Below are 25,653 nucleotides of genomic sequence, written 5' to 3'. Positions count from 1 at the left end.
GGAGACTATTCGGACAATTTTTACCCATGATCCAAAAGGGTCAGTACATACCACAGTGGATTTAAAGGATGCTTACCTTCACATACCGATTCACAAAGATCATTACCGGTATCTAAGGTTTGCCTTTCTAGACAGGCATTACCAGTTTTGTAGCTCTTCCATTCGATTGGCTACGCTCCGAGAATCTTCACAAAGGGTTCTGGGTGCTCTTCTGGGCGGTACTAAGACCGCGAGGAATTGCGGTAGCTCCGTACCTAGACGACATTCTGATACAAGCTTCAAGCTTTCAAACTGCCAAGTCTCATACAGAGTTAGTACTGGCATTTCTAGGTTGCATGGATGGAAGGGTGAACGAAAAGAAGAGTTCTCTCTTTCCACTCACAAGAGTTCCCTGCTTGGGGACTCTTATAGGATTCTGTAGAAATGAAGAGTTACCTGACAGAAGACAGGTTAACAAAGCGTCAAGAATGCATGCCGTTCCTTCATTCCATTCAACACCCGTCAGTAGCTCAATGCATGGAGGTGATCGGCTTAATGGTAGCAGCAATGACATAGTACCCTTTGCACGCCTACATCTCAGACCGCTGCAATTGTGCAGGCTAAGTCAGTGGAATGGGGATTACTCAGACTTGTCCCCTACTCTGAATCTGGATCAAGAGACCAGAAATTCTCTTCTATGGTGGCTTTCTCGCCACATCTGTCCAGGGGAATGCCATTCAGCAGGGCCGGACTGGACAATTGTAACAACAGACGCCAGCCTACTAGGTTGGGGGCGCTGTCTGGAATCTCTGAAGGCTCAGGGACAATGGAATCAGGAGAAGAGTCCTCCTACCAATAACATTCTGGAATTGAGAGCAGTTCTCAATGCCCTTCTTGCTTGGCCCCAGTTAACAACTCGGGGTTCATCAGGTTTCAGGTCGGACAACATCACGACTGTAGCTTACATCAACCATCAGGGAGGGACAAGAAGCTCCCTAGCAATTTATGGAAGTATCAAAGATAATTCGCTGGGCAGAGTCTCACTCTTGCCACCTTCAGCAATCCACATCCCGGGAGTGGAGAACTGGGGAGGGCGGATTTCTTAAGGTCGTCAGACCTTTTCATCCGGGGGAGTGGGAACTTCATCCGAGGTCTTTGCCCAAATACTTCGATGTTGGGGGCAAACCAGAGATAGATCTCATGGCGTCTCGACAGAACGCCAAGCTTCCTCGTTACGGGGTCCAGATCCAGGGATCCCGGGAGCGGTTCTGATAGGATGCTTTGACAGCACCTTGGACGTTCGGGATGGCTTAAGTGTTTCCACCCTGTCCCGATGCTTCCTCGATTGATTGCAGAATCAAACAGGAGAGAGCATCAGTGTATTCTAGATAGGCGCCTGCATGGCCTACGCAGGACTTCGTATGCAGATCTAGTGGACATGTCATCCTGTCCACCTTGGTCGCTACCTCTGAAAACAGGGACCTTCTGATCCAGGGGTCCCCTTCAACATTAAAAGCTAATTCTCTGAAGCTGACTGCTTGGAAATTGAACGCTTTGATTTTATCAAACATGGTTTTTCTGAGTCAGTTATTGATACCTTAATACAGGCTAGGAAGCCTGTTACCAGAAAGATTTACCATAAGATATGGCGCAAATACTTATATTGGTGCGAATCCAAGAGTTTACTCATGGAGGTAAGGTTAGGATTCCGAGGATATTGTCTTTTCTAACAAGAAGGTTTAGAAAAGGGTTTATCCGCTAGTTCCTTAAAGGGACAGATTTCAGCTCTGTCCATTCTTTTACACAAACGTCTGTCAGAAGTTCCAGGACGTTCAAGGCTTTTTGTCAGGCTTTAGCTAGGATCAAGCCTGTGTTTAAAACTGTTGCTTCCACCATGGAGTTTGAACTTAGTTCTTAATGTTTACAGGGGGTTCCGTTTGAACCCCTTCATTCCATTGATATCAAGTTGTTATCTTGGAAAGTTCTGTTTTTAATGGTGATTTCCTCGGCTCGAAGTAGTGCACTGAGTTATCTGCCTTACATTGTGATTCTCCTTATCTGATTTTTCATTCAGACAAGGTAGTTCCTGCGTACTAAACCTGGTTCCTACCTAAGGTGGTCACTAACAGGAATATCATCAGAGATTGTGGTTCCATCTTTGTGTCCTAATCCTTCTTCGAAAAAGGAAACGTCTGCTACACAATCTAGATGTAGTCCGTGCCCTGAAATTTTATCTACAGGCAACTAAGGATTTTCGACAAACGTCTTCCCTGTTTGTCGTTTATTCTGGTCAGAGGAGAGGTCAAAAAGCTTTGGGCTACCTCTCTCTCCTTTGGCTTCGTAGCATAATATCGGTTAGCCTATGAGACTGCTGGACAGCAGCCTCCTGAAAGAATTACAGCACATTCTACTAGAGCTGTGGCTTTCCACTTGGGCCTTTAAGAATGAGGCTTCTGTTGAACAGATTACAAGGCTGCAACTTGGTCTTACTCTTCATACTTTTTCCAAATTTTACAATTTGACACTTTTGCTTCTTCGGAGGCTGTTTTTGGGAGAAAGGTTCTTCAGCAGTGGTTCCTTCCGTATAAAGAGCCTGCCTGTCCCTCCCGTCACCGTGTACTTTAGCTTTGGTATTGGGTATCCCATAAGTAATGGATGATCCGTGGACTGGATACACTTAACAAGAGAAAACATAATTTAATGCTTACCTGATAAATTTATTTCTCTTGTAGTTATCCAGTCCACGGCCCGCCTTGTCACTTTAAAGGCAGGTATTTTTCCATTAAACTACAGTCACCACTGCACCCTATGGTTTTCCTTCTCTGCATGTTTTCGGGTCGAATGACTGGTAATGGCAGTTAGGGGAGGAGCTATATAGCAGCTCTGCTGGGTGAATCCTCTTGCACTTCCTGTTGGGGAGGAGTTATTATCCCATAAGTAATGGATGATCCGTGGACTGGATACACTACAAAGGAGAAATAAATTTATCAGGTAAGCATAAATTATGTTTTTCCCTTAATGTGTTTTCCAATTACTTTTTTTACCCCGCTGCAGGAGTATAAAATGTATGAAATTTGCTTTTTTAAGGCTTAGTTTGTGTATATGACTTAGCTGATTTGTGGTTTTGAAGTCATAAACTAATAAAATGGTTTGAGCTTGTAGGTATAGATCAGATCTCATTACTTTATCACATTGTGTAAATATACCTGCTTCTTTATCTTATATATGTTCATAAACCAATCACCAATACTCGTAGAGAACAATGGAAAATTAACATTTTATTACCTTATCTCTTCTATAACCCCCTAGGGAGTGTAATTTCTTCTACTGGGCTGTGTTAATACAGCTTGGGGCCTCATGGCCAAAAACTTTCAGGGATGTAGGTGGGGACACCACAAGCTAAATAAACTAATTCATATGCACATATAAGGTTAATGGAAATGCTTGTAAACAATTTAGATACACTCCAGCAGGTAAAGTGGAACATTGGGAACAAATTATAAAGGGGGGGGAGAAACTTTTTGAGTAAACTGTCCCTTTAAGCAACTTCTAGTTTACTCCCATTATCAATTTTTTTTTCTTCGTTCTCTTGCTATCTTTATTTAAAAAGCAGGAATGTGATGCATAGGAGCGGACCATTTTTGGTTGAGAACCTGGGTTATGCTTGCTTATTGGGTGGATAAATTTAAGCCTCCAATAAGCAAGCGCTATCCATGGTGCTGAACCTAAATGGGATGGCTGCTAAGCTTTACATTCCTGCTTTTAAAGTAAAGATAGGCAAGAGAACAAAGCAAAATTGATATTAGGAGTAAATTAGAAAGGTTGCTTAAAATTGCATGCTCTATTCTGCACCATGAAAGGAAAAAAAGTGGGTTCAGTGTCCCTTTCAGTAACTAAGTAAAGTTTGGCACATTTTAATGGGCTGGAGATAGGAGCCTTTCAATGCATCAAATGAATACAAAAATGCAGTAGCTGACCTACTAACCAGAGGGCCCGAGGGCTATTTTTTTATACTGCCTAAAGGTTACTCTGTAGTAAGAAATAGTAATAAAATACATGCTGCTCTGTATAATGATTTTGAAGATAGGATAGATAGATAGAACATGCCGTTATAGAAAGGCTTCTATGCATTAATATTGTACACAATCTGCATGTGGCAGTGTATAGATTGGTTGCTATGGGTTGCCCCCAGCAAGTGGGCCCTGGTGCCACTGCATCTGCTGCACTAATGGTCAGTTCCACCCCTGCAAAATGTTTAAACTGAAAGACACCTATTGTACAAGATGCATTTTGAAAATATTTCTTGTTTAACACAATCTAACTTGTGTCTTTCTCAGCATGAAGAATAATGCAAATATACTTTACCACATCCATACATTTAAAAATAAAAACATTAGTATGATGAGCATGTTCCGTGTTTTAATTATTGCATAGTGGTATTTATTTTAAAATACTTAACTTTATCATCTGTTGTGATGCTCTTAGCTGCTCTCTTAATTTTCTCCTTCTCTCAATGTATTCCAGGCCTCTTATGATCTGTACCTAACACCCTTTTCTTTTTAATGACATAGTGTGTCCACGTAGATCATCAATTACTGTTGGGAATATCACTCCTGGCCAGCTAGAGAGGAGGCAAAGAGCACCACAGCAAAGCTATAAATATCACTTCCTACCCACAACCCCCCAGTCATTCTCTTTGCCTCTTGTGCACAGGAGAGGTGAAGTAATTAGGTGTCCTGATTATGATTCTTCTATCAAAATTGTTTTTATTTTGAAGTCAGGGCCGGATTGCTCTGATCTTCCATCAGCAATTTGGGTCTAGGCTGTACTTCACATCAGTCTCTCACTAGGGCTGTGGTAGCTTTAAAAGCAGTTAGGGCAGGTGTTTTCCTAATAGTTTGCTGTCCTATGTCAGAAGAACCAGAGTAAGCTTACTCTGTTGTTTCTTTTTTCCACAGGTCTCCTGTGAGGAGTGGCATCCTCTCATGCCTTGTGGAGTTGTCCTCCTGCCGGGACGGCTAGATTACAGGTAAGTGCCTTTTCCTCCTCTGGGGCTGTGATGACTGTGCACTAAAAAAGGGTTGAAAGTAGTTCCCTCTCTGCAACTTATATAGGACGTATATATCCTTTAAAAGGATATCTGAGGCAGTAAGGCAGGCACTTCATGGGAGACAGGGAAACTAGGGGTTAATATAGAATCTCCTGTATTTATATTTGGCATGTTAGAGGCTCCTATGGGGTTAATGACCCCTAATCTAATTTTTATTTATTTTATGTTATGTTATGGTAACTCTTTCATTTTAGTAGCGCATGTAACAAGTGTATCTAGTGCGCTTCTATCTTTTTAGAGAGGACGCTATACGGTGGTTTTGGGAGGCTAGCTAGCAGCAGTGTAGTGTGTCTGAGCACTTCAATTGCACTCAATGTTGGGGAAAATGTATGTGTTTTTCATTGTCTCTTCGTTATGAGACAGTGTTAATTTCTCAGCTGTTTATATGAAAGTGCGATGCTAGGAAAGTGTTTGCGCTTCATTACCATGCTGCTGAAGTGTCCCCGCCTCCTTCACGGCGCCATGTTAATCTCCTCTCCGGGTCTTGCGATTCTGTAATTTTAGTATACTCCGTTGATAACTGAGTTGTTTTGCCATTTCTCAGTCTTAATCTGTGAGATAGAACGGTTCTGTGTGGGAGTCGTTTTTATAAAATTTATGGGGAACGTTTTGTTATTAATAAAATGATTGGCAACATGAATTATTTAATATCCCTCTCTGTTTTTATTATATATTTTCTTATTTAATATACAATATTATCTGTCCTGTGTTCTGGGTATTATGCTGGAAACATGTTATATACGGTTATTATGGGAGCATAATTATTATTTATTATTATGCTATTTATTAATATTCATTAGTGCTACTTAAAGTGACAGTTGCATTTAATTTCAGTTTTTATTTGCAAAAGACTTGAGATATGGGGGCATAATTTATTATTTAATAGCTCCCTCTCCTGATACTATACTATTTTCCTCATATATTAGTATACAATCTTCATCTGTACTATTTAAAGTGACAGTTGCATTTAATTTCAGTTCTTATTTGCAAAGTCTTAAGGGTTATGGGTGCATACTTTATTATTTAATAGCTCCCTCTTCCTGATACTTTACTATTTTTCTCATATTAGAATACAATATTCATCTGTGCTACTTAAAGTGACAGACGTATTTAATCTCATTTTATTTGCAAAAGGCACTATTGCAATATGTTTTTGTGTCTCGCTGGATCTCTTGAGATAGAGAGAGCGCATTACTACTGAGCCTGTCTCCCAGGATTATTCTGTCCAAGCAGATACATTTTCTCCTTTTTCATCCCAAGCCTCTATGGGCGTCACTGCATTCCTAGTTGTCTCCTGAAGGAGTTATTTGCATTGCAGATTTTGCTTTTCAGGTATCTGTTAAAGGGTATTTTGGCATTTTCTGTTTTTTCCAACTCTTAGGGAAAATCGCTGAGGAACATTAAAGATTCAGTTAGTAAGGTGTCTGTATCGTCTATTACTGTCACCTTTCTTGTGACCGATGAGGAGGATCCGCCAGTAGGGATCTGAGGGTGAAAATCTCAGATTTGGTCAGTATAATTCCTTCATTTGTTGCTGAAGTAGTAGAGCCTTCAGATTTTAGCTTTTATACTTCCATGTATGGTTAAAGGAGGTTTTGGCTATTTTGAGCAAGTTCAATACGCCTGTCGTAGTCATCCAAAAGAATTTGGAACATTTTAAAATTTTCGGATTCTTTGTGGAAGGAGTCTGGTTTGGTGAGGGAGTTCAACGGTAGCTAGGTGAAAGGGCTTAGATTCAGCCAGTATAATTCCTTCATCTGCTGCTGAAGTGATCTACTTCAGGTGTATGTTTGCACCTCATGTACTCTAAAGGAGGTGTTTTATTATTTGGTCGACTCATTGTCCTGTTGTCAACCATTAGAGGATTTGTAATCTTTATTTTCTCTGTTGTTTCACCTGACATAGAGAACTTTGATCCTTAGGGAGGGTAGTGACTCCTTTCGAATCCATGGATAGAAGCCGGAGGATAGAGCATTTCCTTGTCTTATAGGCTTACTGTAACTAGCTGCCGGGCATCGTAGCTGGCACCTGGTCAGCTGATGAACTCGAAACCTGGGGCTTAATGGTACAGTTTAAAGCTTTGTAGTCCTGCAGTTGCAGGTTCAATGTTTTATGTTCTTCTTAATCAAAGCTGGAAAACAGTTTGATTTCTGTTTTAGGGCGCAGGGATTAGGAATCGGAAGTGTTGGTTCTCCCCTTTATTAGTTGAGAGTGATTTACAATGCTCTGAGGGCTCTCAATTATGATCTATCTGCCATCCGCTGTCCAGGAGTAGATGATTGGAAGCGGTTTTTCTGAGCAGAACAGATTTTTCAGTCCTGGGAGTGGAATCTCCATTCGTAAGTTTTTTTTAGGTTAACTACCAAATGGGGGGTTCTAGAATTGGATCTCATGGCGTCTTGTCAGAACGCTAAGCTCTCAAGATATGGCTCAAGGGTCGAGGGAACCTGGTCGGATGGACGCCCTGGCAGTTCCTTAAAACGTCAGGTTGGCTTATCTTTTTTCCACGTTTTGCTCTTCTTCCATGAGTCATCGCTTGGGATCAAGCAGGAGAGAGCATCTGTCATTCTTTTAGGTCCTGCGTGATCTCGTAGGATCTGTATGCGGATCTAGTAGATAGGTCACCTCTACCTCTGTGGAATCTTTGTTTGAGGAGGGACTTTCTTCTTCAGGGTACCTTCTTCCATCCAAACCTTGTTTTATCTGAACTGACTGCTTGGAGATTGATCACTTGATTTTAGTTAAGCATGGATTTTCTGAGTCGGTCCATTGAGACCATGATGCAGGTTCATAAACCTGTCTCTAGAAAGATTTACCATAATATATGGTGTAGATATCTTATTGGTGTGCTTCTAAGGGAGATTCTTGGAGTAAGGTTTGGATTCTAAGGATTTAGTTTTTTTATCCAGAGAGGCCTTGATAAGGGAGGGTTATCTATCAGTGCTCTTAAAGGCCAGATTTTTGCTTTATCTATTTGTTGCAAAGCGTGTGGCGGATGTGCTGGATGTCCAAGTCCTTTTGTCAGACTCTGGTCAGAATCAGGTCTATGTTTAATTCAGTTGTTCCACCTTGAGGCCTTAATTTGGTTCTTAAAGTTTTTCAACGGGCTCCGTTTGAGCCTATCATTTCATAGATATTAAGTAATTATCTTGGGAAATTTTAGTTTTTTTATTGCTATTTTTCTCTGCTCGAGGGTTTTCTGAACTCTCAGCTTTGCAGTGTGATTCCTCTTATCTCCTATTTCATATGCAGTTTTCCACACCAAGTTTGGTTTTCTTCCAATGGGACATGATTTCTAATCAGGAATTTATTGTTCCTTCTCTCTGTCCTAATCCTTCTTCTGATAAAGAACGTTTGTTACACAACTTAGATGTGTTGGCGGGTTCTTAATTTTTTTTTTTATCTGTAGGCTTTGAGTATCTTTTGTTTTGTTTTCTGGTAAACGTTAGGGTCAGAAAGCTTCTGCCACTTCTTTCTCTTGGGTTGAGAAGTGTTTTTGTTTGTCATATGAAGACTGCTGGACAGCAGCCTCCTGAGATATTACAGCTCATTCCACCTGGGCGGTGTCTTTATCCTGGCCCTTCAGAGTGAGGGCCTCTGTAGAACAGATCTGTAAGTTGCAACTTGGTCTTTTTTACACAATTTTTCTAAACTCTATAAAATTGAAATGTTATGTGTGGTTTAGTGACTAGCTAGCTGGGCTTGCAAGGAAGAGGGTCCAGGGGTTTTAAATCCATCTTCAGGGGATGTTGTAAACTTTTCAGGCCCTTCAAGATGTGTTTTCTTTTGCCTCGGCTGTGGTTTCTTTTGGGAGAAGGTTCAAGCAGTGATGCCTTTGGTTTAGGTTACCTGTCTTGCCCTCTCGTATCATCTGTGTCCTCTAGCTTGGGTATTGATTCCCAACAGTAATTGATGATTCCGTGGACTCAATGTGTCATTAGAAAGAAAACAAAATATGTGCTTACCTGATAAATTTATTTATTTCTTGACACGGTGAGTCCACGGCCTGCCCTGTATATTTCTGACAGTTTTTTGTTGTATAAACCTCAGGCACCTCTGCACCTTGTGTTGCTTCCTTTCTCTCCTTTCCTTTATGTCAATGACTGGGGGGATTGTGGGTCGGAAGTGATATTTATCAGCTTTGCTGTGGTGCTCTTTGCCTCCTCCTGCTGGCCAGGAGTGATATTCCCAATGGTATTGATGAAGTCTGTGGACTCGCCGTGTCAAGAAAGAAAGAATTTATCATTTAAGCATACATTTTGTTTTCCCCTTACTTTTTGACATTCAAATGTAGAACAAAAGGTTCACAGTGAATTTATTTACCCAGCAGCTGTAACTAACCATGAACATTTGAGTGGTGTTATTGATTATGGAATATTTAAATCAACTCGTAAAAAAAAATATTTTGTATTGTTTTCCCATAATTGCAGTTGGGAAACCCTGATAATTATCGTCATTACAATTGTTTTACTCCTTCATAAACTTTGAAGTTTATTTATTTATGTGTGCATACAACTTAAGGAGCATATGGGCCAGATACCAGGTGCGCTTGCAATACCTAATTGCTCAATCTATACCTAAGTGCAAGGATTTGTCTACACAGGCGAAGGTGCATTTTTGCCCCCCCCCCCTCCGCCACATACACCATTCCCCCTCCCCATACCAAGTACAGCTAACTATTTTTCTTTTACAGAATAAAAAGAAAGAAAATATTAGTGGTTTTGTAAAGTGCATTTTATTAACAGCGTGCACAATAATTTAGCGCTCCACTTGTAATCTAGCCCTATATCTGTTGTGTTTTTAGCCATAAGACAGCTGTAAAGACATATTTAGTTGCACAAATCAAGCTTTCTCATTGAAAAGAAAAACAGAAACATTGGGAGTATGTGATACAGCTGCATAAATGTAGCTATTGTTAAAAATCTGTGTGAGCCTTTTTGTAATAATGGTTCCCTTTTGCAGCTTATTTGAAATATAGTCCTTAATTTTTAACCATAAGAAAGGCTGTAAAAACAGACATAATAATATTTGAAAACAAACACAAATCTCCCTGTAGTGCTCAAGGGCGCGTGGTGTTAGTTACTCCCTTTTAATTACTGTCCCTCCCGGGCAATCACACACACACTTGTCGTAGCTGTACACCGTGGGCACCTCTGGGCATAATATGGGCAGGGATGTCCTATGAGTAAGGCTAATCTCTAGACGAAACGCGTAAGATGTGTCCTTGCTGTTCTTATGCTTGCATTTCATTTTAAAACTTTTTCTGTACTTCGTAAATAAAGCTTTTTTATAACTATCAGTGCCTGTTATAACTATCAGTGCCTGTCATTGTACATTTCTGCATAATAATATTGCACAAATAAAGCTGTGTCACTGAGAAAAGAAAAAATCATTGGGAGTCTATATTTCAAATAAGCTACAAAAGGGAACCATTATTACAAAAAGGTTCACACAGATTTTTAACAATAGCTCAATTTCTGCAGCTGTAATTGTATGGTCAACTTCTATCTGAATCATAAAAATATTTTTTTTGTTTTATGTCCCTTTCAATGCAACACTCCACCGTCCTCCCTCCTCTGCTCTGGTCTCAAGTTGAACTTGAGTTGACTCTCAACATCAGTCACCTGGGGGGGGGTGGGGGTAATTCGCCAGTCTTGTCATCACTGAATGACTAGCCAACAGCCAAACTGTGCCGCTGCGCACTGCCACCGTTGCCACTGAGGCTGTGCTGTGTCACTCACAGCACTGTCATGTGTCACATGCTTAGCCCCGGGTTGAACACTACCGCTTCTTATGGGCCTCCCCCTCCTACCTCTTCAGTGTTCGCGTCTTCCCTTCAGGTACTGGTCTGGGGTGGGGCGTCATTAATTTCACATCACTCACTGTGGCTCAACTTAGAGATAAAACTCTCACAGTCACGCAGCACCTCACATTTACCTCCCGATTTCCAGCTCAGGCGGCACCCGACAGTGAGTGTCTCCACACACACTGTCTGTGCACAGTGCAAAGATAGGCAGGTTTATTAGCACAAGCTCCATAGCATGCCCACTGCCACATACATAACTAAGTTGGAACTGAAAGTTAACTTGCACTGCAGCCAGGGCACAGGATTAATGCTGCTTATCTGCGTGAGTGGGCAATGCCGCATTGAAAAAAAAAAAATCTCTCATGCGGCGCAAGGCAGATAAACCTCCTGCTCTTGGGGATGCCCTAAGGTGGCTGCCTACACTGCCTTACACAAGCACCGGTCCCTGGTCACAGATGGAACTCTGAGCAGGCATATTGAGTTCACAAGTCCTTCCTTATGTTCTGCAGGTAGTTTGTACAGTAAACGTTAAAGATAAACTGGTGCGTTACATCTGCCAGACGACATTTATGTAAATACACAATCTGGAATGTCCTGCTCTGTATTTTTGATTTGCAGCATAATGTCATTTTAAAATAATAAACAAAAAGATATCAAGATAACAAAACAGGAAATCTTATGGAAGTTTAACAGGAAAGGAAGTGATGACATAGGAGTACATTTCAGAACATAATGACCTTGAAGTTACATGTCACAAACTTGGGTTATTTTGAAGTGGAAACCTACTATTAATTATCACAGAAATGTGAACATTCTTCATTTGTCTGACATAGTGGGTATACAATGAACGTTCAATGAATGTACTTAGGGGTTTGGGGTCAGAAGAACATTTAGAACTGTACTTTATTCCAGATGAGAGTAATTTTTCACATATAAAATATGGGTTTTAGTCATGGACAGGAAATATATTATGCTGATCTTCACAACTTTTAGTGGCACAAACTTTTTCTGCTGAAAGGTCTGTTGACCTCTCTAGGCACTTACAGCTCATCCATGAACAAAACTTGGAGTTTTTTTCCTCATTTTAAAAGAAACAAATGACTTACATGATATATTGTAATCACACATCATTATGAATCATAATTTGTAATAAGGATGTATATACCCATTAGTTATTTCTATGCACTATCTAACCGGTAAAAGTTCTTACTCACTAATTGCTACAGGATTTTCCTCACTCTAGTGTAATAAGTATATGACCGGAAAGCTCATAAAGTAATTAATAAGGTCTTTACTACATGTCCTAAAGCATTTAGCTTAACATCTTCTAGACAACTTTTTCCAATTAAACTAAATTCCAAAATAATATAAAACATAAGTATATGATTCATAGAGAACTGAACCTTTAATCATGTAAATATTATGCAGGATACAAGTGAATTTACCAAATATTTGAAATGGTAGAAAGTTATTAGTTTTGACAGAAGTGGTCGACATTACAAAAAAGGTGATGCATTAACCGTTTTGAAAGTTAATTCTCTTATTGTATAACACAAAACTGTTCAGAATCACTTTTACAATAAATGGGTGTGTGGGAAAATTCCTTTGTCAAGGGATTTGGCTGAACCATCCCTTTGACACAAGGGGACCGAATTATCATTGTCTGGCGGACATGATACGCTGTAGCATATCAAGTCCGCCAGACATACACTGTCGGACTTTAACATTGCACAAGCAATTCTAGTAAACTGCTTGTGCAATGCCGCCCCTTGCAGATTCGGGGCCAATTGGCCGCTAGCAGGGGGTGATGTCCGCAGCCTCAGAGGCGGCGGACCAGTTAAGGAGCAGCATTTTTAAGACCGCTGCTTCTTAACTGCTGTTTCCGGCAAGCCTGATCCTGTACAGAAGTCTATCTAATGGTTTTTCTACAAAATTTACCATAAATGCTTAGAAGATTTTTGTAGATAAAACAGTTGATCGCCCCCCCCCCCCCCACCCACACTGTTTATTGCTGCAATAGGTCCCTTGCAATAATCATAAGGTTTCACAGAATTGTTTCTCATATAAAAATCTTATGGTAATTTTTGGTGTGATCTTTTAAAACAAAAAAAAAAAGTTGGAAACAAGATTCCATGAAAAAAAAGTCTAGCCTGATTGATTTAAACCAGTTTTAGCAGGGCCAGCAGTAGGATGTTTTGCTACACAGGCAAAGACACATTTTGCTGCCCCCCCCCCCCCGAAGAAATTCTACATCTCACCATTACTGTTTCTTAACAAAAAGTTGTAGTGATTTATTAAAGGACCAGTCAACACATTAGATTTACATAACCAACAAATGCAAGATAACAAGACAATGCAATAGCACTTAGTCTGAACTTCAAATGAGTAGTAGATTTTTTTTATAACAAATTTCAAAGTTATGTATATTTCAACTCCCCTTGTACCATGTGATAGCTATCAGCCAATCACAAATGCATATACGTATAGTCTGTGAATTCTTGCACATGCTCAGTAGGATCTGGTGACTCAAAAATTGTAAATATAAAAGACTGTGCACATTTTTTTTAATGGAAGTAAATTGGAAAGTTGTTTAAAATTACATGCTGTATCTGAATCATGAAAATGTAATTTAACCTGAGTGTCCCTTTAAACAACTATAGGTAGCTATTTTGCTTATAATGATAGAGAAAATAGATTTATATTATCACATCAAATTCTTGACCTTTAATAGTTATATTAATTAATTTCTGTATGGCATAACATACGAAAGTGGTGGCTCTGTACAACATAGCAATTCAGCGGTGGCTCTGCATAATGAATCAAACAGTGGTGATAATATTTAAAAGCACATAAACCTAGAGGCAGGATGACTTCTTTTCTTTTTCACCATTATACCTAGACTGATACTAGCAGGTCTAGCAGGAAAATGTATCAAGCTGCAGACAGAAAAGTTCTCAAGCAGAGAACCTGTCCACCTGCAATCACCACTTGGCAAAATTTAAGAATGCAGAAGAGCTCTGTTCAGTACTGCCCCCTTCTCTTGGTCAACCAATTATATGAGAGCAGGGAGTTTGAGATGATTTATCTCTGTCATCTAGGATAATAAGCACAGACTGCTTTTTAAATTTACAGGTACAGCCTCACTCTTGCAAGCCTGAACTGCAAGTTCTCAGAAGATGCAAAGGCATTGTGATGTACTTTTCAAACCCTATAATAGATCACATTAATTAGCAAGTTATGGCCAGTGGGCCAGTACAACACACATTTTGACAAGTTTGCTATGTAGTGATGATAATGAATAAACACAACACACTGCACTATATGATAGTTCTGTGCTATTAAATGTATGCATAATAAAATATAAAATCTTATACTTGTTTCTATATGCACAGTTAATGCATATGTGAAATGATGCAGAATATATAGCACAGGCCATAAAAGTGAGTAAAAACACACACACATGCGAGAATCACAGTGTAAGGGATGTGCTGGAAAAGAGGGTTATATCATAGACCCCAAAACCTAACCTAAAATGAGCAGAACTTAAAAGGGGAAGAAACGTCCAAATTAAACTTTCAGGATTCAGATAGAGCATGCAAGTTTAAACATTGGCCCCTAGTCATTGGCTCATCAGATTTGTTCAGCTGTGCCCCAGTATTGTTACTGAGCAGGAGATGACAAGTGATTGGTAGAAAAGAACATATGTCTTGTTCAACTGGCTTGCCAGCTGTGTCCTGCGGAATAGCAATGCATTGTGTCTTGGAGCACAAATTTAACTCGGCCATGTTTTCATGGACAAATGACTTACAAATGCTGCAGGGTAAGCAGGGAGGAACATGTGTTGTTCTGTTCATCAGCACTATTCATGTGATGTCCAAAGGCACAAAACATGTTCCCCCCCTGCTTACCCTGCAGCATGTGTGACTCATAAGTGTCCAGGAAAACATGGCCGAGGTTGCAACCCTAGGTTAAACCCATAGTTAAATTTGTGCTCCAAAACACAATGCATTGCTATTCCACAGGACACTGCTGGCAAGTCCTTGAGAAGGCAGTAGTGCAATAAAAAAGTGGTTTAGTGCATTAAAGCATTTTCTGTTTGTACTTTTAAGTCTCTTTAAAGGTGTTATATCAAAACTGGTTTCATCATACTCCATCTCAAAATAACAATTAAGGAATTTAAGTTATTCAACATAGACAAAGCAAGTTTCCATAAACCTGATTTATTGAAAGATTTTCCACAAACAGCTGATTATTTTGGACAAATGTTTGTCTTACAATATGCAACATTCTTTCACTATGCATTTTTTTGAGATAAAATATCACAAACAAACGTAGTCCAGAAAATGTCAGAGCAATTGTTTAAAAATACTTTCGTGCTGTTGATTTGCTTGAATGATTTTGGAAACAAGAATAAAACCGAAAAATTCTGACAAGTACAGTTAATAATCAAATCAGTTTTCAAGAGAGACTTTGCCAACACTAGCAGCCCGTATAAAATAAGCTGTAATTAGCTTATTGCAAAATCTGTTCTATATTACCGTCATGAAATGATTATCTTAAGCTGAAGCAAACTAGTTTGTTTTTATATAAGGGTTTTTAATTTATTTACAAAATTACAAAAAAAAATGTTTCTTTTTTTTCCGTGTGGAACCAGAAAGTCTGCATTAAAGTATTTGTGAATAATTTTAGCAGTTTGTGGATATTGCTTTTTTTTGCATTAAATTCATGCCAGCCAGATGTGAGCAAGTAAACGGAAGGGGCAATGTATTTAACATGTGTGGGCACCCAAACTGGCACAATATGTATGTTTCCACACATGGTTAAATTGAGCTTTTACATTAAGCATGTGTACACCAGCATTTTGCCATATTCTGTGATGCAAATTTTGTCAAAGGGGATAGAAAAATTAAAATTAAAGAGACATTTTAACCTAAAATGTTTTTTTACAATTCAGATAGAACATGCCATTTTAAACAACTTTCTGATTTACTTCTATTATCAAATTTTCTTCATTTGCTTGGTATCTTTGTTAAAAATCAGGGACTTAAAGGGACATGTAACCCAATTTTTTTCATGACTTAGAAAGAGCATGCAATTTTAAATAGCTTTCTAATTTTCTTCTATTATCAAATTTGCTTAATTCTCTTGATATCCTTTGCTGAAAAGCATATCTAGATAGGTTCAGTAGCTGCTGATTGGTGGCTGTGATTGGCTCACCCATGTGAAAGAATATCCCTTTAAGGAAGTGAATAATTATAATAAACTTAGCTTGTCCAACCTAAGTCCTGGGGCCACATTGCAGCCATCCGCTTACTCAGGTTTACTGTTTCAGCTATAGAATTTTTTTGTCAGCTGCATTTTGATGAATTGAAGTTTTAGACTGGGACTGCACACTAAATACAACCCTGCCTGTCCCCATTTGCAACACAACAAGCACCCATGCATATGATCCATCCATCTCCTCTTGTCTACAAAAAGTGCAATACTGTTCTTTCGATCTGGATACTAGAATCTGTAGAAAAATACAAACACATAAGCCAGATTATAAGTGGTGAACTATATAGCGCTTTCACTAGAGTGCTAATTGCAGTAGAAGTAAACTTTTTGCACGTCTGGTTGCGCTCATATTACTAGTTGAAAGTAAAAAGTTATCACTTTCGCGCCAACCCGACGCACCCAAAAAGCTGAATTTAGAATACTGTGTGTGTGATGTTCCCCCATAGAGGTCAGGGGAGCAAAAAAAGTGGAAAAAGAACTAACACCCAACTTGCGCGAAAACCCGATTGCATATTCTGAAGTGTGCTAACCCCACATGAAAATGTAAATATTTCCCGTTCCAATATTCTTCACATAGCAGAATATGTTCTATTTATTCATAAATCATAAATACATATTTCTATATTTCTGATGGTATTTTGGTACAATATATATATCCATATCTATACAGTGAGGCCTATTTACTAAAACTCCTGCGGACCTGATCCGACAGTGCGGATCAGGTCCGCAAGACCTCGCTGAATGCGGAGAGCAATACGCTCTCTGTATTCAGCATTGCACCAGCAGCTCACAAGAGCTGCTGGTGCAACGCCGCCCCCTGCAGACTCGCAGCCAATCAGGGTGTGTCAATCAACCCGATCGGACTCGATCGGGTTGAATTCCGGCGATTCCTGTCCACCTGCTCAGAGCAGGCAGACAGGGTTATGGAGCAGCGGTCTTTGTGACCGCTGCTTCATAACTGCTTTTTCTGGCGAGTCTTCAGACACAGGCCCACAAGCTCCTTACGGAGCTTGAAAAATGGGCCCCAGTATCTCAAAAAAGTTAGTACACTCCTCACATTTTTGTAAATATTTTATTATATCTTTTCATGTGACAACACTGAAGAAATGACACTTTGCTACAATGTAAAGTAGTAAGTGTACAGCCTGTATAAAATGTAAATTTGCTGTCCCCTCAAAATAACTCAACACACAGCCATTAATATCTAAACGATTGGCAACAAAAGTGAGTACACCCCTAAGTGGAAATGTCCAAATTGGGCCGAAAGTGTCAATATTTTGTGTGGCCACCATTATTTTCCAGCACTGCCTTAACCCATTGAAGTTCAATCCGATTGGCTGATTGAATCAGCCAATCAGATTTTTCGTACCTTAATTCCGATTGGCTGATAGAATCCTATCAGCCAATCGGAATTCGAGGGACGCCATCTTGGATGAAGATGTCTGCCGGTCCGGATGTCCTCTTCTGCCCGGATAGGATGAAGACTTCTACCCGTCTGGATGTCCTCTTCTGCCCCATCGGATGAAGACTTCGGCCCGGCTGGGTGAAGACGACTCAAGGTAGGGAGATCTTCAGGGGGTTAGTGTTAGGTTTATTTAAGGGGGGTTTGGGTGGGTTAGAGTAGGGGTCTGTGGGTGGTGGGTTTTAATGTTGGGGGGGGTTGTATTTTTTTTTACAGGTAAAAGAGCTGATTACTTTGGGGCAATGCCCCGCAAAAAGTCATTTTAAGGGCTGGTAAAAGAGCTGATTACTTTGTAATGTAGAATAGGGTAGGGACTTTTATTATTATTTTTTTATTATTATTTTATTAGGGGGTTTAGATTAGGTGTAATTAGTTTAAAATTCTTGTAATTCTTTTTTATTTTCTGTAATTTAGTGTTTTTTTTTTTGTAATTTAGTTTAGTTTATTTAATTGTATTTAATTGTAGGTATTTGTAGGTAATTTATTTAATTAATTTAATGATAGTGTAGTGTTATGTTTAATTGTAACTTAGGTTAGGATTTATTTTACAGGTAATTTTGTATTTCTTTTAGCTAGGTAGTTATTAAATAGTTAATAACTATTTAATAACTATTGTACCTAGTTAAAATAAATACAAAGTTACCTGTAAAATAAAAATATATCCTAAAATAACTACAATGTAATTATTAATTACATTGTAGCTATCTTAGGGTTTATTTTACAGGTAAGTATTTAGTTTTAAATAGGAATAATTTAATTATAGTGTAGTGTTAGGTGTAATTGTAACTTAGGTTAGTTTTTATTTTACAGGTAAATTTGTCTTTATTTTAACTAGGTAGCTATTAAATAGTTAATAACTATTTAATAGCTATTGTACCTAGTTAAAATAAATACAAAGTTGCCTGTAAAATAAATATAAATCCTAAAATAGCTACAATGTAACTATTAGTTATATTGTAGCTATATTAGGGTTTATTTTATAGGTAAGTATTTAGTTTTAAATAGGATTAATTTAGTTAATAAGAGTAATGTTATTTAGATTTATTTAATTAATATTTAAGTTAGGGGGGTGTTAGGGTTAGTGTTAGACTTAGGTTTAGGGGTTAATAATTTTATTATAGTTGCGGCGGTGTAGGGGGGGCAGGATAGGGGTTAATAGGTATTATGTAGGTGGAGGCGGGGTCTGGGAGCGGCAGTTTAGGGGGTAACATATTTTATAGTTGCGGCGGGGTCCGGGAGCGGCGGTTTGGGGGTTAAACAATTTATTTAGTTGCAGCTGGGTCCGGGATCGGCAGGATAGGGGTTAATAAGTTTATGTAAGTGGCGGTGGTATAGGGGGCATCAGATTAGGGGTTAATATGTATAATGTAGGTGGCGGCGGGGTCCGGGAGCGGCGGTTTAGGGGTTAATATATTTATTAGAGTTGTGGCGGGGTCTAGGAACGGCGGTTTAGGGGTTAATAACTTTATTTAGTTGCGGGGGGCTCCGGGGGTGCCGGTATAGGGGGTAGAACAGTATAGTATAGTGTGAGTGCTTAGTGACAGGGGTATCAATAAAACTGTAAAAAAGCCGAAGAGCAGCGAGATTGATGAGTAATAACTATCACAGTCCGCTGCTCATCACCCCGTACTTGGTGCGTGGCTTTTTGACAGATTTATTGATAACTTTGGCGAGCGTATTCAGGTCCGCGGTGGCGATATGAGGCGAGCTTAGGCGAGCATATTGGGTCGGCGAATGCAGGTAAGTAGGCGGCTTCATAACTAGAGGCCTACGTGTTTACCTTGCCTCTGATTCAGCTAAAAATACATATATGCTCAGATTACCAGTTCTGACAAACAGAAAGTTGTACTCCCAAATTCATATTTAGTTGGTTCCTAAAGGTCATAGCTATTTAATGCTTTCCTTGCTAGAACAGAAGTCATACTGTTTTATAAAGGAAATGTATATAATGTTATTGCATTGAGTATGGTTTCTTATTACATAACTGAGGTAGAGAACTGACTATAAATCTCATGATCATAATAGTCTGGTTACCATGAATTGTTCTATTGAGAGAGACGTAAATGAAACATTAAACTGTTTTTCACCCTTAAATACTTTGTCTTTTTAACATTTTTTTTTATGTAAAGGAAATTTCTTGTTATCTTACATGAACAGCATGGACTCCTATAAGTCGATCCTGTAGAAAAGATTATCTAATGGATTTTTTACAAAATCCACCATAAATGTCTTAAGATTTTTGTAGATAAATCAGTTGATTATCCCCTATAGTTAATTGCTGCAATAGGTCCCTTGCAATAATCATAAGGTTTCATAGAATAAACTGGTTCTTAAATAAAAATCTTATGGTAAAATGTTTTGATTTAAATTCTTAGACTACAATCATTTTTGTACTTACTCATTGGCTTACAGGTACTCCCTACCTATCGAGTATTAACAGGAGGTACCTATCAGCCAATGATCTTTAGTAGAAAGCACCTACCAGCCAACAAAAATTAGTAGGCAGTTCCTATCCGTCAATGAGGATAAGTAGAAAGTGCATAACTAATACTGCTCTATAAGTTTCAATTTGACATTTTTCTTATTTTCTTCTACAATTATTTTATGCAAAAAAACAAGAAAATAAATAAATAAAACAAACAAACACGTCAACATGTTTAGATGCTGCTATTTAATATGGATGACACATTTTTTTGTGTGCTTATAGGGACAGTATACACCAATTTTCATATAACTGCATGTAATAGACACTACTATAAAGAATAATATGCACAGATACTGATATAAAAATCCAGTTTAACGCTGTTTAAAAACTTACTTAGAAGCTTCCAGTTTAGCTCTGTTTAAAAGGTTACTGGAACACTCACTGCAAGTGGGAAATAGCAGACACTCCCCCTTCCCCCTTCCTTTGCATAGGAAACGACCCTTTACACAAACAGAAGCAAGCTGGAGTAGGTATACGTCGGTATTCTCCTAAAACTTTGGGGCTTGGTTAGGAGTCTGAAAATGTTATTTAAAAATAAGCAAAACTATCAATTTTTTTTTTTAAAAAAAAAAAAACATGTACAGGCTGTATAAATGGATCATCTACAAAACATTTATGCAAAGAAAAATCTAGTGTATAATGTCCCTTTAAGGATTTGAAAGCCCCCGGTTAAAGTTTGCACAGCAGGCAGCTGCACCAAGTGTCAAACTAAAATGTCACAAAGTTGTGTGGTATTGAGAATTACAAACCTTTCTTGGTTAAATGTTGGTTTTGGTTTAGTTTGGGATTATAATTTGGGGCAAATTTGACCTGCCATGTTTAAGATGATATTTGCAACTTGCTTGAATTACTTATCTAATATTACACCATTTCAAACACAATATCTGTGTATTCAGGATGATCTCTTTATCAGACTATCAGTCTGTGTCTTCTATCCTATTCTCCTAAATTGTTTAGAGAGATAAAAAAAAAAAAAACTTGCAACTTCTGTCATTCTACCTGCTACCCCAATTATATAGTTGTCAAATTTGTTATTTTAGTATTAAATTATTAATTTGTCACTTTTTTTTCTAGTTCAAACAAGGACAACCCCAACAGCAACTTTGTTAGCCTTCAAATCAACATAACTGCTGTAGCCAAAGTAGAGATCAGAGGGTATGTATGCCACTAATAAATACATATTTTTACTCTGAAACTGTTGAAATGTATACACATATTGTATTTTAGTTCATTCATTTGTGATTTTTTCATTTAGAATTATTTTTTTGTCTCACTTCGCATGCAAATTAAGTATCTTGTACTATGAAATACAGCGAAAGCACATGTTCATTTAATTCCACACATCATAGGGGCACTAATATATTTGCTGCAAAAAATAAAAAATGTGCATGCCTTTTAGCGATTTGTAACTATTGAATACTTAAAGGGATACTAACCCCACATTTTTTCTTTCATGATTCAGATAGAGCATGCAATTTTAAGCAACTTTCTAATTTACTCCTATTACCAATTTTTATTTGTTCTCATGTTACCTTGATTTGAAAAAGCAGTAATAAAAAGGTTAGGAGCCGGCCCATTTTTAGTTCAGCACCTTGGTAGAGCTTGCTGATTGGTTTGCTACATTTAGCCACAAATCAGCAAGTGCTACCCAGGTTCTGAACAAAAAATGGTCCGGCTCTAAAGCTTACAGTACTGCTTTTTCAAATCAAGATAGCATGAGAACAAAGAAAAATTGATAATAGGAGTAAATTAGAAAGGTGCTTAAAATCGCATGCTCTATCTGAACCACGAAAGAAAAAAAATTGGGTTTAGTATCCCTTTAAGGGATATGAAAGTCAAAATAAAACTTTCATGATATAGAGCATATAGGGCTAGACTACAACTGGAGCGCTAGTTTATTGCGTTCCCTCAAATGGGCAAATTTGCCCGTTTGCGGTTGCACGATAAATAACCAGCCATTACAAGTGTCTGGTTATAGGTACTGCACGCTCACTGTAGCAATTAGAACTTATAAAATTAACCAGACATCAGATCTCTGGTTAATTTTATAAAAAATAGTGTAGTATATTTTATTAAACAATAAAAATTGTACCAATTTTTTTAAAAATAAAATAACTGCTGAAAAACATAGAGGGAAGAGCGCAACTGGACTCAAGTGAGAAGTTTTAAGTGAAAGGTTTTTAATAACACAATTAAAAAATGACAACTGTTTAAAACCAATAGGTATTCTGCGTACCAGATTTAAAAACAAAATAAGCACATAAGCAGTGTGTCTTGTTAGTAGTTCAACACCGTGGAGTCTTACTGTTATTTTCAAGTTTTCCTCTCAGCCTCTTAGCCGGTTCTTATATCCAGATCAGCTGCAGGTTTGTAGTTTATTGTCTCTGTGAGAGTGGCTCCCCAAGCAGCGTGGTGCTGGTTAGCTGTTATCTCTCACAGGCTTGTTAGTTCAGCTGTGTTTTCGTTGCACGCACTCCAGTTTGTCTCTACTACAAGTCACCTGTTGGATTCAACTTTAGGTGATTACTGCGTCTCGACAGCAATTTCGTTCCGCAACGTGGAAACTTTTTCAAGAGAATGTTTCTGATTGGAGTAGCAGATCCTCCTTAAATACCCTAATATCCGGTTATAAAATATCTTATGCCTCTTATTTTAAGCGCATATATTTGACCGGCAGCAGGGTAAAATATGGACATATATATATATACAAAGGTTTGTAATCCACAAAATGTTTAGAAAATATACTAAAAATACAATGTATAAAAGACATATTAAAAGACACTTTGAACAACCGCTATTCACAGTCTGTTATGCACTGTTTACAATCTATTAAACAAGTAATAAGTGAACTTCCTATATTTTATAAATAGTACATTAAAAAAGACATAATCATAAATTGTGTCAATTTCATTCTTGTGTAATACATTTTTTTGATACATTTTATTCATTTAGTTCCTCCTTTCATTTAAAGGTATACTAATATTTTATGTGTATATTTGAATTTCAATAATTTTTGAATATTGGATTTAAAGGAAAAGGCCAGCAATTTTATACTTTAATGCTAATGGTAATTAGAACAATATTTTTCATGGTTATTTATTTATAGAATTTGGTATTAAATGAAATCCTTACTTTGGATATCACAGCATATCTATAAAGGTTTGAAAAATGCATTATTTCCACAAATACGGTGAAAATTAATGTGATAACATATATAAACACCTAGATTTATGATAAACTCATCCATTTTCCTTCCTAATAGATTCAAACTAAAAATGCCTGTATATCCAGATCTATATTCAAACCCTCTGGATGTAAACTTTTAAGGGTATATATCCAGAAAGTTTCCCTTCTTCTAAGTTTCAGTAGTCTGTTATGATCTAACTTGTTTGGTGGGATCCATTCTATTATCTTAACTGTAAAGCCAGCTGGATTACTATTATGCTGTACCCTAAAGTGCTCTGATACACTATGATTGTCAAATGAGTTTTCTATATTTCTAATGTGCTCTGAAACCCTATATTTTAATTTCCATTTGGTTCTTCCAATATAAATGTTCCCACATTTAGACATGAGTTGATATACAATGTAGGTACTGGAACAGGTACAGGTATTCTTACATTTATACGTGAGTTGATATATAATGTAGGTACTGTCACAGGTACAGGTATTCTTACATTTATACGATTTTGATTTAGTTATAGAATATTTCCTCGCTATTCACATATGGGCACATGCTGCAATAATTTTTCTTGCATTTAATTAGCCCTTTCTTAGCTCTTAACCACATATTTGATTATGATTTTTCTGAGAATTTTCCCTTAGTTTACTTGGGGGGGGCAAGATATTTTTTAAATTATTATTTCTTTTATAGACAATATGGGCTTGGTGTCTATATGTGTTCCTAAAATTGGATCTTTTTCCCAATGTTTGTTTATTATTCTTTGAATATCTCTATGGTTTTCATTGTAGGTGGTTATAAATCTGATATTAGACTTATTTTGTTGTTCAGAATTTAATTTTATCTCATTGGTATCCCATTTTTCGTATTTGTGTATTGTGTATTTAAATTGCGTGTAAATTAGTTTGCATACAGTTTTTATTGCATTTGAGATAAATTTGTCTAAGGGAGTAACGATTTTTGTGTTCCAATAATTGATACACCTCCCTACTCTACTACCCGCTACACCACTTTTCCATATCTGTATTGATTAATTCAATAACATTAATTATCCCTTCCTGAGGAGCGCTGAGTTCCTGTTGTTGTTTTGAATAAAACAACTGCACTAGGAAGTATTTTGGGGGTAAATTTGGGGGAGTGGGGTGTTAGAAAAAAAACTGCTCTGAAAAGTACCTTTACATTGCGGTCTATAGGAACTGTCTGTTCCCAGTGTGTGTGTATATATATATATATATATATATATATATATTTACTTATATACATATATATTTATATTTGCTGCCATCGCTACACTACTTACCCCCTTGGCTGCGCTTAGGTTCTGATGGCGGCTCTGACGGCATCAGAACGAGGCTCCCATTGGAGCCTATGGAAAGGTGCTCTCATGAGAGCAATGCTTCCTAGCAATGCAAACGTGAGGTTGAGTTCACATTGCGCTTAAAGGGACATGAAACCCAAATTTTTTCTTTTATGATTGAGATAGAAAATACAATTTTAAACAACTTTCCAATTTACTTCTATTATTTAATTTGCTTCCTTCTCTTGTTATCCTTTGCTGAAAGCTTTATCTAGGTAAGCTCAGGAGCAGCAAAGAACCTATGTTCTAGCTGCTGATTGGTGGCTGCAGATATTATAACAAAAAAATGTACAGATAATGCAAGATGGTAAATACCATATTCTGTTACAAATGAACTAAGAACTGATACTCTCCTTTAAATTGGACCACTGCCTTCTTACAGCCTCTCCCCAAGGACTGTGATAGAAATGAAGTAGTTGTATAGTAGATGGCGCAGGTCTATTGGAAATTTCAATCTCTCTAATGAATAAAGAGAGAAAAAGGCTTGGAGTGTGTATAAAAGCCAATTAATAAAGGTGCAGTATACTCATTCCATAGGTTGCATGATATCTGCTGGTCTGGAGTGTGCTGTTCGGATATCTGATGGTGATAGTCCAGAGGATATCCAGGCACTGGGAGTAAGGTGGAAACTCCAATGAGAGATATATCAAATATGTAATAAAAATAAGTAATAACTTACTCCATAGAAAGGAGATTCCGGCCATCACAGCAAAAAAGATCACAATCTTCCAGCTTAGGTAAAAGAATATTTATTAGCTCAACGCGTTTCAACGTTTATAAACGTCTTTTTCAAGAGCAAAAGTAAAAACAAGTTAAAACAGTTGAAGAGTTTGCAAACCTATGGAGTGAGTATACTGCACCTTTATTAATTGGCTTTTATACACACTCCAAGCCTTTTTTTCTCTTTATTCATTAGAGAGATTGAAATTTCCAATAGTGGCTGCAGATATATAACCATTGTTATTGGCTCACCCATGCGTTCAGTTAAAAACCAGT

General features: G+C 37.8%; 1 protein-coding gene across 1 annotated transcript in view; it reads left to right on the top strand.

The window, feature by feature from the left end:
- Positions 1–25,653, top strand: part of ITGA8 (integrin subunit alpha 8) — a 300,431-nt gene that overhangs the window by 244,668 nt on the left and 30,110 nt on the right. Inside the window, exon 23 of the mRNA XM_053714013.1 lies at positions 21,194–21,274. Coding sequence (XP_053569988.1) covers positions 21,194–21,274 — 81 coding nt within the window. The remainder of the gene's footprint in view (positions 1–21,193; positions 21,275–25,653) is intronic.

Source organism: Bombina bombina, chromosome 5 (genome assembly GCF_027579735.1).
Source record: "Bombina bombina isolate aBomBom1 chromosome 5, aBomBom1.pri, whole genome shotgun sequence".
Taxonomy (NCBI): Eukaryota; Metazoa; Chordata; class Amphibia; order Anura; family Bombinatoridae; genus Bombina; species Bombina bombina.
The sequence above is the reverse complement of the archived record's forward strand: the minus strand, read 5'-3'. Positions and strand labels throughout refer to the sequence as shown.